Source organism: Charadrius vociferus, unplaced genomic scaffold (genome assembly GCF_000708025.1).
Source record: "Charadrius vociferus isolate BGI_N301 unplaced genomic scaffold, ASM70802v2 scaffold404, whole genome shotgun sequence".
NCBI lineage: Eukaryota > Metazoa > Chordata > Aves > Charadriiformes > Charadriidae > Charadrius > Charadrius vociferus.
In genome coordinates this window covers 37,797-49,001 of record NW_009648443.1, presented here as the reverse complement: position 1 = coordinate 49,001, position 11,205 = coordinate 37,797, and the positions used below count along the sequence as shown (strand labels likewise).

Genomic DNA, 11,205 nt, shown 5'->3' with positions numbered 1-11,205 from the left:
GGAGAAGAGAAGGCCAAAAAGGGGAGACCTCAGAGCCCCTTCCAGTGCCTAAAGGGGCTCCAGGAGAGCTGGGGGGGACTCTGGATCAGGGAGGGGAGCCGTGGGATGAGGGGGAACGGTTTTAAACTGAAAGAGGGGAGATTGAGATGAGATATTAGGAAAAAATTCTTGCTTGTGAGGGTGGTGAGACACTGGCCCAGGTTGCCCACAGAGGTGGGAGATGCCCCATCCCTGGAAACATTCCAGGTCCGGTTGGACAGGGCTCTGAGCAACCTGGTCTAGTTGAAGATGTCCCTGCCCAGGACAGGGGGGTGAACTAGATGGCCTTTATAGGTCCCTTCCAACCCAAACCATTCTATGATATAAATTAGTTGGGCAATAGCAGAATAAAATCAAAACTAAAACATAATACAATACTGATTATTACTTCTAACATGTCGGGTGGTGCAAGCGAACCATGCATGAGCGGTGCCTGATTTCAAGTCACGCCTGCAGTACGTTGCAGGAGGTCATAAGCAAATTAAGGATGACTATACCAAATCTGTCAGAACTCCTCCCTCTTTTCATCACTGCTTCTAATAGAAAGGCACAAAATATGCACTCGCACAATATCGCGAGGCCCAACGGTGAACACTCATTACATGTAGATTGCACTGCACTAGGGAACAATTTTCCCAGATTTATTCCCAGACCCGGTTCTCAGTGGGCAGCACGCCCACCGCTCCCACCGGAGGGCTGCGGAGCTTCACCTTCTCGGGGAGAAGCACGGTCACCTCCTGACCGTCCCCCTCACCGCCCAGCGCATCTCACGGCGCCGCTGGGCGCACCACGGACCATGTGGGGACTAATGATCCCAGCTGCACCCACAGTCAGACGGTTCGCCTTACCTGAGACTAAGCGCCTGCTGAAAGAGAGGAAAACGACTGAGAAATACACTTCTGATGTGTTAAAAATTGTCCATTACTGCTGATGATGGTACCTGAGCTTTAGGTCTAAAAATCCACTTTACTGCTCAACTGGCAGTCAGCAGCTGTAATAGCGAAGTACAAGTTTTAATTCATAGATCCTGCCTGAATTGCTGTTTCCATAGAAACTGAGGCCGTTTTGGTAAAAATAAGGTGTTTTAATAACTATTTTATTACTTTCTCATACTTTTATTTTCCAGCCTGACAATTTCGTACAAAACCTTATGATTTGACACTTGTTAGACAAGTTCTTTCCTTGCTGTAAAACCATGTTTCGCTTTATTTTGTCAGTTAAGCTGGAAAGCCTACTGCAGCCTTTATTTTTCACTACAATTGCAAGTTTCAATAGTAAATTACTTTCCTGGATGTAAAAAAGCCATTTGCCTCTTTGATTGCTATTCTATCTGTAGCTATCTTTAAATCAAACCATTCAAGAGCTTTTAAAAGTCAGCCTAGGTACAACTCAATAGAATATTTATAACAGCGAATTATCTGAATTCTAAAGAGACTTTGGTTCTTGACGGCACTGGAACCATGAGATTATGAGGAATGTCTGTGAGACTCAGCTCCAGGCTGGGAAGCACAGCAGCACGGAACGAAACACATTTTTTGAAAAGAAAATAAAAAATAAAAAAAAGAAAAAGCGCTTTTTCTGCGCGAGTGGTAAGTGATGGCGGAAAGTTCCCTTCAACTACTGCATGTTATGTAATAATTTCAAAATATTAGTCGCAAACTTCACTTCTCCAATACGCTACTCAATTTAAAAGATAAATTTTTAATGGTGAGCACGTACCTTCAGGGTAGCAATGCCCCCTCATGAAAGATTTAGAGAAAATATAACCTGCTCAAAATAAGGGCTACGCAAGACAGGGAGAAGGCACACAAGCACTCCACTCCCTTCTCCGAAACCACGTCACCTTCTCCGCGGCGCCTCCCTGTGCACAGCGAGCTCGCTGTTTCCACCGAGCCAAAGGAAAGGTTCGTACCTCGCCAAGTGAGTAGTAGCGCCGCGGAATCTGGGAGTCGGGATAGATGTTCTCCAAGTACCACGAGAAGGGTTTACACTTCAGATTTTCTCTTAGGGCTTTTCTGACGGATACATCGCCATAATCCACCTTAACAACACCTGGAATTGTTAAGAGAATAGATGATCAAAGCACAGTTTCTGTAAAGCTGCAAAGCATAAATCACCGCTCCTTCTCCACTTGTCACGATTTCCTTTTTATCAATATCCATTTGCTGGAGTTGCGTGAACACGTCTGCAGCTGCTACAGCAGCAGATCTTGTAAAGATCTACTGTAGCAGCTCTACTGCTACAGTAGATCTTTACAAGCATTAAATAATTAATTTAGCAAATTGAAATGGTTGGAAAATTACTTTTTTTCTTTTCAGGTAATTTACCAATCCAGGAAGGCGGGACCACTGAACTCCTTGATTTCTTCATATTCCAAAACATTAAAGAAACCCGGTCACGTTTTTACAAGCCATCTATTCCCAAGCATACTGCTGGTGTTTCCCAGCACTCTGTTCTGAGGGAAATGCCTCGGACGAGACATGGCTATTTCACTGATGGAATCCAGATCATCTCTTGGGCAATCTCAGCAGAGAGGACACGTTCTCCATCCTGAGAAACCCCATCTCCCTCTCCCTTCCATGACCCGTAAGGTCCCACAGACCTCAGGCTTAGTCCACGGCACACCTCATGGCGTAGCTACCACCCTCGTTAACACTATTATAAAATTAAATGTTTCCTGCAATAAGGCAGGGAAGGGGGAACGAGGTGGCAGGTTTCTGCAGGGCCCATCTCCTGCACAGGGTCCACCACCTCGACTGCAGGCAGGGCGCTAACGACACGGTTCTCCTCAAGGGAGATGTCACATCACGTCACAGTGAAATCATCGCCGTGTCTGGTGGCACCGTTCCTACTGCAAGCCTACACATCAGAGACCTGAGCCAGCAGCATCGCTGGCCACCAGGAGTGCTGAACGGGCCACAAATTAGAAATATGGGCAAGTTTGCAGAGAATACCAAGCTGCGTGGCAAGGTAGACACGCTGGAGGGGAGGGATGCCATCCAGAGAGACCTGGACAGGCTGGAGAGGTGGGCCCGTGCCAACCTCATGAAGTTCAACAGGGCCAAGTGCAAGGTCCTGCACCTGGGTCGGGGCAATCCCAAGGATAAATCCGGCATGGAACAACTGGAGAGCAGCCCTGAGGAGAAAGACCTGGGGGTGCTGATTGATGAGAAGCTCCCTATGAGCCGGCAATGTGCGATCGCAGCCCAGGTCAATCGTATCCTGGGCCGCATCAGAAGAAGTGTGGCCAGCAGGGCGAGGGAGGGGATTCTGCCCCTCTGCTCCGCTCTGGGGAGACCCCCCTGCAGTGCTGCCTCCAGCTCTGGAGTCCCCACCAGCAGGAGACGGAGCTGTTGGAGCGGGGCCAGAGGAGGCCCCGGAGATGCTGGGAGGGCTGGAGCCCCTCTGCTGGGAGGACAGGCTGGGAGAGGTGGGGGGGGTCAGCCTGGAGAAGAGAAGGCCAAAAAGGGGAGACCTCAGAGTCCCTTCCAGTGCCTAAAGGGGCTCCAGGAGAGCTGGGGAGGGACCTTTTACAAGGCCATGGAGTGATAGGATGATGGAGAATGGCTTCACACTGGAGGAGGATACATTCAGATGAGATTTAAGGAAGGAATTTTTCACTCTGAGGGCGGTGATCCCCTGGGGCAGGTTGCCCCGAGAAGCTGTGGCTGCCCCATCCCTGGAGATGTTCAAGGCCAGGTTGGACGGGGCTTGGAGCAACCTGGGCTGGTGGGAGGTGTCCCTGCCCCGGGCAGGGGGGGGGGCTGGGTGGGCTTCAAGGTCCCTTCCAACCTAAATCATTCTGTGATTCTATGAAGAGAAAAAAATAGAATAATTATCGAGGAGAGGCGAAACCAGTTAGAAATCCCACCTGTACGGTGTATTCTTATTAAATTAAAAGAACATATGTTGCTTTCAGGACTAGTCAAGCAATTTATTTATCTGCTGATGACTGAAGTATGTACCACGGAAAGAAGAAATACAAGTGGGAGGACCCAGAGACGGCTGCAGGTCGCAGACACAGGAGATGGAATGAGAGATGAGCACTGACTGTGCATCGGGCACGAGTGCGCATCTGACATCCCACGGCCTGAGCACATCAGCAAGATTAACTCCAAGACAGAGGTGACTTAAAATCTACATCCTGAGTGCATAAATAAGGAACTTGCAGTCTTAAAAATATTCTTGAAGCCTCTGAGGTGCAGCATTCACCCTCCAACCAGGCCATGAAGAGGGGGTAAGATGCTCGCCCCGCACCGGCCGAGGGCACCAGCGGTTCCCCATGGACACAGGGCAGCAGAGGCTGCGGGAAATCCTCCCGGAGCCGCTCCGCTCCCCGCACCGCTGGCAGCAAGCTCAGCACTATGCCTCCCCCATAGCTCCTGGGAAAGCAATCCATCCCGCTGAGAACAAATGTCAGGAGCACAATTTTAGTGCCGAAGAGAGGAACACTTCATATATTCAACTTCCTAACTTTCTATATGAAGACAGTATAATGGGAAAATACCATTTCCATTTTCCCCCTTCTTATCAAGCCGACTTTCACAGGTGGGTGTATGACTTTCAGAGTTTAAAACAGTATTGAACCAGTAACCTGTAACACCCTTTTCAACACTGACATGCTCCAGGAAGGGGACAGCTCGGGAAGGAACCCCGCATCACAGAAGGCAATAGAGAGACCAGTCTTACGGTGCTCGGCCAACGGGAGTTATTAAGAAAGACAACCAAAACCCCAAAAGCACGTCAAATATTCTCTGCAGCCTAATTTAACCTAATTTTAGACAAGAGCTATCATGCAAAGAAACAGCGGTAGGCAAAGCATTAGCAACTGCCAGCACTCAGCTGAAGTATTTGAAAGACACTCCCAGATTTATGTCTGAAATCCACACTGCGTTCCCATCATCTCCCGCGTTCCATTATTTATGGGGTCTTATTCTGAAATTACCACGGAGGCGAAGCTCCAAGGATGTCAGCGTATTCTGCTAGGAAATCACGCCCTGAAGCACAAGATGGTATCAACCTTTAGAGAAATTCAGTAAACAGCAGCAAAACTATTCCTTACAATGACCAAAAATGTAACTTATTTTGGATAAGCACTCTTATCCGTAGTTCCAAATATACACTGGTTACACCTTCAACCAATCAGGTTTACGTATCATTATGTAATTGTAGGACATGATGTAATTCTAGATAATTAACTAAAATACAGGATGCTCTACAAATTATTGCTACAGGCTAAAATCAAGGCAGGTGCCCCTGAGAATCACTTCAGCCTGTATGGCTGGGGGCGACCGGTGCTTCGTCAGCTCCGGGTTAGCAAAAACTCCTCAGAAACCCAACGTTCCTGGCTGGAGGCAAGAAGTCAAGTGGTGCTTACTCGGGCATTAGCAAAGCATCAAATTTTAAACTTCAGTAAACAGAAGTATTCAAATAAAACCTTCAACCGTGACCCACATAGCGAACTTCAATCATAACAACTTAGGGGACGGCAGAAAAGCGAAGACAAATCCATTCCAGGTTAAATCCAGGAGAAAGCTGAGCTCAGGGCACAGGGGCTGGAATGGAAAGGGCAGACACGATGGACAGGAGGCTTCGGCTGCTCTGCAGCTCTCAGAACATCTGCCAGGCTACAGTACGGTCAGTAAGGTATTTGGGGAGGTTTTGTACAATTCTTAAAGGGCTCAAAGATTCTTATTTTTTTCCCCCAAGAAACAGAGGTTATTTATCAACTGTTTTGCCTCGAGAAGCTGTGGCTGCCCCATCCCTGGAGGTGTTCAAGGCCAGGTTGGACGGGGCTTGGAGCAACCTGGGCTGGGGGGAGGTGGCCCTGCCCAGGGCAGGGGGTGGAACCAGATGGTCTTGAAGGTCTCTTCCCACCCAAACCATCCAGTGATTCTACGATTCTGCAATCAAGGAGATTGGTCACAGAGTTTCATTTGACTGTTTAGGGGAAGAAAAGTATCAAAAGGTCAGTATCACAGTTGTTACTTAATATTTTAGTTTTTCAAATAGCAGTTTTTCTCCAAGTACGACTCATGCAGTCACTAATTTAACCTACACTAAAACACCCGCGCGCCCAACCCCTGGCCTTCCATCAAGTACCATCTTACGGCTGTTCTCTTCCTTTGCGTCTATTTGTATTCGCCCCAAAAGAACCACAGGGAAGAGAGAGCGGAGAGCATCCGCCTCTGGGCCGGGCAGCGACAGGACCGTGACATGGGTTTTGCTGCAGAGGGTTTGTCATTCGTTCGTGCCAATGATGGAGGACCAAGAACGCCTGCCTGACTTCAAAAGCAATCTGTGAGATGTGTGCTACACAGGACTGAGCTGAAAACATCCCTGCTTTCAGCAAAGAGACTTTATTTTTTAAAAAAAAACATATATAAAAATGATGTTTTGTGGGCAAGCTTTTACGGGCAAGGGGGCTGTGATTGCTGCCCCTTCCAGAAGAAGAGATGTGCGCTACCGCTGTTATTTGTGCTACTCAATCCTTACCTATAATTAAGGTAATCTTCCTCACGGGGAGGCACGGGAAGTGTTAGGGAGAAGCAGTATCTGTGTTTCATAGTGCTTTGTACTGTGGGGATCTGATGAAGCTGAACATGAGGAAAAGGGATATTAACACCGTTATAGTCTGAGATCACAAACAACACAGCCGTCCCCCACCGCACGCGCACACTTTGATATTCCAGTTACAAACCAAATCAGAAGCACTCCCTCTCAATGAAAATACCCTGTGGATTCACCAAACGCCTTGTTTCCATTGCGCTTTACAATTCTTACTGGGATTTCTATTTCCAGGTTCAGCCCTGCAAGTGCTGGAATAGACAGCAATAAACCTTCTTCCGCTCAATCTGACTCAACTTTGTACTCGAGTTTTCTGTGACTAAACAAACTCCAGCAAAACAAACTCTGGTCTTACATTTTAATAAAAATTAGCTGCAGAGACGGGGAGGCTTTGGTGGGCTTGGCACGCTCACCTCACCGGGGCAGGTTTCTCTTAAGGCTCTTCAGGTCTTGGGATGCCACAAGAGACGCAGAGAGCGTGGCCATGAGCTCCCCAGCACGGTGGTGGCCCCGATCCCCACGGCACGGGCATCAATCCCCCCTTCAATTCACGCTGTCTCTTCCCTTTCTCTCCACAGGGCCCTGACAGGCGTTGATCACAGAATCACAGAATGGTTTTGGTTGGAAAGGACCTTGAAGACCATCGAGTTCCAACCCCCTGCCATGGGCAGGGACACCGCCCACCAGCCCAGGTTGCCCAAGGCCACCTCCAGCCTGGCCTTGAACACCTTGATAACACTCCCCGCTCCAACCCTGGCAGGTTCTCTGTTCCCAAAGCTCCTTTCGGATCCGGCTCCTTTCGTCCGCGCTCACTCATGCTGCGCGGAGCCGGGCTGGCACGGACCCCCGGCGCTGCCTTCGCGCAACGACCCCATCTGTACGGATCCCCGGTAAACCTCCACATTCCCTTCTGCTCAATTTAAAACCAAGCTATTATGAATCAATACCCATTTATTGTCACTACTTGCTAAATAATCGATGGGACTCGGAGGAAATATAAAACTAATTAATGACTAACGTGTCTGCTTACACTTAAAACAAAAAATAAACAGAAGTAAAATGTCCTTGGGTGCAAAAAACCCTCAGGAAACACCACAAGAAGCTACAGAAAGTGTAGCGTGCAAAAGAATGGGTTAGAAATATCTCAGGAAAGCAGCAGATTGTTTTAAGAGAGCAGGAGGTGTGCCCCGAGTAGAACAAATTAAATGGCTGCAGCGCTCCATTACAGCCGCGCATTTTCTAACGGACGTGTCCTGCAAATTGGCAGACAAGGACACAGTTCCAAAATCGGCTAAATGTACCACTTCTGCAGAATATGACAAGAAAAAGAATCATCTGGAATGAAACAGAAGTTGCAGAACAGAGAGCAGTTTTCTTTATGCAAGAATAACACTTTGAAAACTTAATCCGATTAGGCGGTTGTTCCCTCCTGCCGCCTTGGAAAGCCTACGGGAAACCCGGTGCTTCATCGGAGCAGCGCTCCCTGTGTTGGGAGGGAGAGTGGTGTGAGCAGAGGCCGGTCAGCGCGCATCCACCCATCGCTCAGCCTGGGAAACCTGCACCGCCTTGCGTGGTAGCCAGCTCGTTATCCGCAGAGCCCCCTGTAAACGAGAAAGCTAAGGACCAGGGCAGAGGCCACCGGGAGCCTTCAGAGATGGAGATGTTTTAGTCTAATTTCTGCTTTTTTTTTTTTTTTTTAACAACCAAATCATCGTTCAAAATTATATTATGCTTCCCAGGATTAATGACAGCGAAGCCCTAAATTAAAAATGAGTTTGTGACAGCAGAACGCCAGGTAGAGCACGCGGTACGGAGAAGCAAGGGGAACACTTGCTAATAATTTTGGGAAAATCCCAGTTGCCCTATTAAGATGATTGAACCAGTGGCTGGGAGGATGCTCTGCTGCCTTCTCCTGCAAGGAGCCGGAGGGTGACAGCCGGGGAGAGTCGGGCTGTGGGAAGTGGGGGCTGAGAGCATCCCCTGCCGATGGGAGAGGAGCCACCCACCGCTGTGGGGACCGGGCAGGCTCTGCCGCAGCTCCCGACCGCCCGCCAGAAAACAACACACGTCACGCTCCACTCCTAAAACCCAGGGGCTTTCACATCCTCTCTCTATCAAAAGCGGGCGTATTAACTGGTAGCACGTGCATTTGCTAATTAGCCAAAGCATTAATTCCTCAGCGTGTCTCATTTGTATTGCCAAAAAACCACGCGTAACTCATTATAAAGTAAAACAAACAAAAAATGTGCTAAGTTAACAAAAAAACCCCAAACACCACCACTCACTCTCCTCCCTCTTCTTACATCAATCCGTGAGTGATTTCAGATAAATACAAGTAGTGGCTTCATAATATAACATACAGTATGGAATGAAGATTCTGAGTTTGTCATGGGAAAAAAACAGCAGTATATACTCGGAGAAAATATGATGTGAATTTCTAACATAAAAAATCTTATCACTAAAGAAAATGAGTCAATACTGTCAATATTTCCACAAATAAAGCACTACACAATAGCGTGTTGCACTTTTAAAGCTTCTTCTAGATTAGGACTCTAAATATTGTTTTACCCTCTAAACATACCTGTAATGTACATTATTAATACACATCTATTTCAGAGAGAAAGACAGAGGCTTAGTGAGCCCAATTAGCTCCTATGTTGCCGATTTTGTCCAGGCACTAAAGAAAAAAATTATCTATTTTACTGAAATAGATATCAATGGGAACGTTATTATGGCTAAGATTAATCCTGCGTTAAGATCCTTTGCAGTCCAGACAAGGCTTTTAAGAGAAGGCAGGGTTGTAAAGAAAGATCTGATTTGTGCTTTAAACATCCACCACCAAAGAGTAAAAATTAAGCAGTAAAACCATTAAGGTACTGGAAGAATTTTGACAGTGAAAATGTTTTTGCTGTGGAAACCATAAAACCTTGCTACATCACAGCTCTTCTTTGGAGTAAAAATTATGGAAAAGGGCAATTCTGTTTTTTACTGACGCACAAGAGGAGCAGGGTGAAAACCGCGCTCCTGGGAACAGAGCAAGGCGAGAGCTAATTTTGTAAAAGAGTGTTTTTCAACAAAATCATTTTTATAGGTAGAAAAATTACTGAACACCTTCATAAAGTGTCATTACAGTCACGCTGTTTTCACATTTAAACATGGGGTTTCAACTGACGTTCACTGTATTAAGACGAGAGGAGTGGCTCAGCCTCCAATCTCTATTTCACAGGTATCTTAGAGGAGTCTCATTTTTAACGTCCATGCAACCCTACAAAACGACGCTGTTTCCCAACCCAGAAATTTTAGAGATAAAATACAATGTCAGCCTCTCTCCCCAGTGTATTGGCATATATGTTTTATATTACCTGGCATTTCAAAGTTGGGCACAGTATCCACGAGTGCATTACTTTTCCTATTCTGTTTGTGTTACATGTAAAGCGATAAAGGTTTTCTTTCTACTTTTCCCTATCAGCCGAAAAGCTACGTGAAGTCATTACCGAGTTGTACTATGCCCCACAAGGGACACCTTTAGGAAAAAATAATCCGAGGCGGCCCTGGCTGGCTGCGACGATCCGGCGGCGATCTGCCAACCCACACTCTACTCTCTGTTTTATTACAGATGTCATAAAACGCTCTTTGCAAGTAGCAGTGCTGTAAGTGACGCAAAAGAGAAAGCACAAGTTTGATCTCTCTTGATTGCTGTATGTTAATTCCACGGGAGCACTTCTGTGTTTGTTGATCTACAAATGTCATCTTTCTCCCTAAAACGCCAAGGACGTACACCAAAGCGGGACCGCATCTGGGCAGGAAGGTTTTACGCTCCCTTTTCACTGCGGCTCTAGGTTAGGGCGGTTATTCACAAGTCAAGACCTTTGGCACAACTGCAAGACAGGAAAACCCAAATTCTCCCCGCCCCCCCATAAGGACCTTTAAATTAATTAGAGACAGATGACCCCAAAACCGAAGTCGAACGTCAACTGTGAAGGCAGCAGGTGCTCCTTGCTGCTGCCACCCACACAGCCGAGTCCCAGGTACCGGCACGGGCTCCCTCCAGCCTTCTCTCCGCGCATCCTTTTGAAACCAAGGTCAATTTGTTAATATTAAAAATCAGAATTTAATAATGCCAGCCAAATACTCCTGGAGAGGGGGACAGCACAACCTCCCTGGATGGACCCGGAGCCGTCCCCACTGTCCTCCCATCCCCTCTCCCACCCCAGCCGCAGCATCCTCCACCGCACCGGCGGCGTGGGAAACAACGCGGCTCCGGGCACGGCTCTCCTTTCAGACACCTCTGCGGGCAAAAAACCTACACAGACACATGTAATTCTTACTTGAAAAGTTAAGAAACAGTGAACAACGCTATAATGATAAGTATCCAGCAGCACGACTGCTTTTATTTCATATTTTAGGGGGGGGTTTTTGGGTGCTTTTCAATGAGAGAAGCTCAATAAGCAAAGACGACCCATATGATTCAGGTTTTCAAGATTCACGGCAAGGCGAGGATGCGCAGTCCCTCAGGCACGTGGGGTCAAAGGAGAGTGTGGGTGCTCCGGAGCGCCCACGGGAACACGGCACGGCAGCCCGGGGCAGAATGAATGCCGA

The 11,205-nt window shown here is 47.5% G+C and overlaps 1 protein-coding gene across 1 annotated transcript in view; it reads right to left on the bottom strand.

Annotated features, from left to right (window-relative positions):
* Positions 1-11,205, bottom strand: part of GALNT13 (polypeptide N-acetylgalactosaminyltransferase 13) — a gene marked incomplete at its 5' end in the record, with an annotated part of 72,594 nt that overhangs the window by 29,034 nt on the left and 32,355 nt on the right. The window contains one exon of the mRNA XM_009885471.1: positions 1,952-2,091. Within this exon, the coding sequence (XP_009883773.1) occupies positions 1,952-2,091 (140 nt within the window). The remainder of the gene's footprint in view (positions 1-1,951; positions 2,092-11,205) is intronic.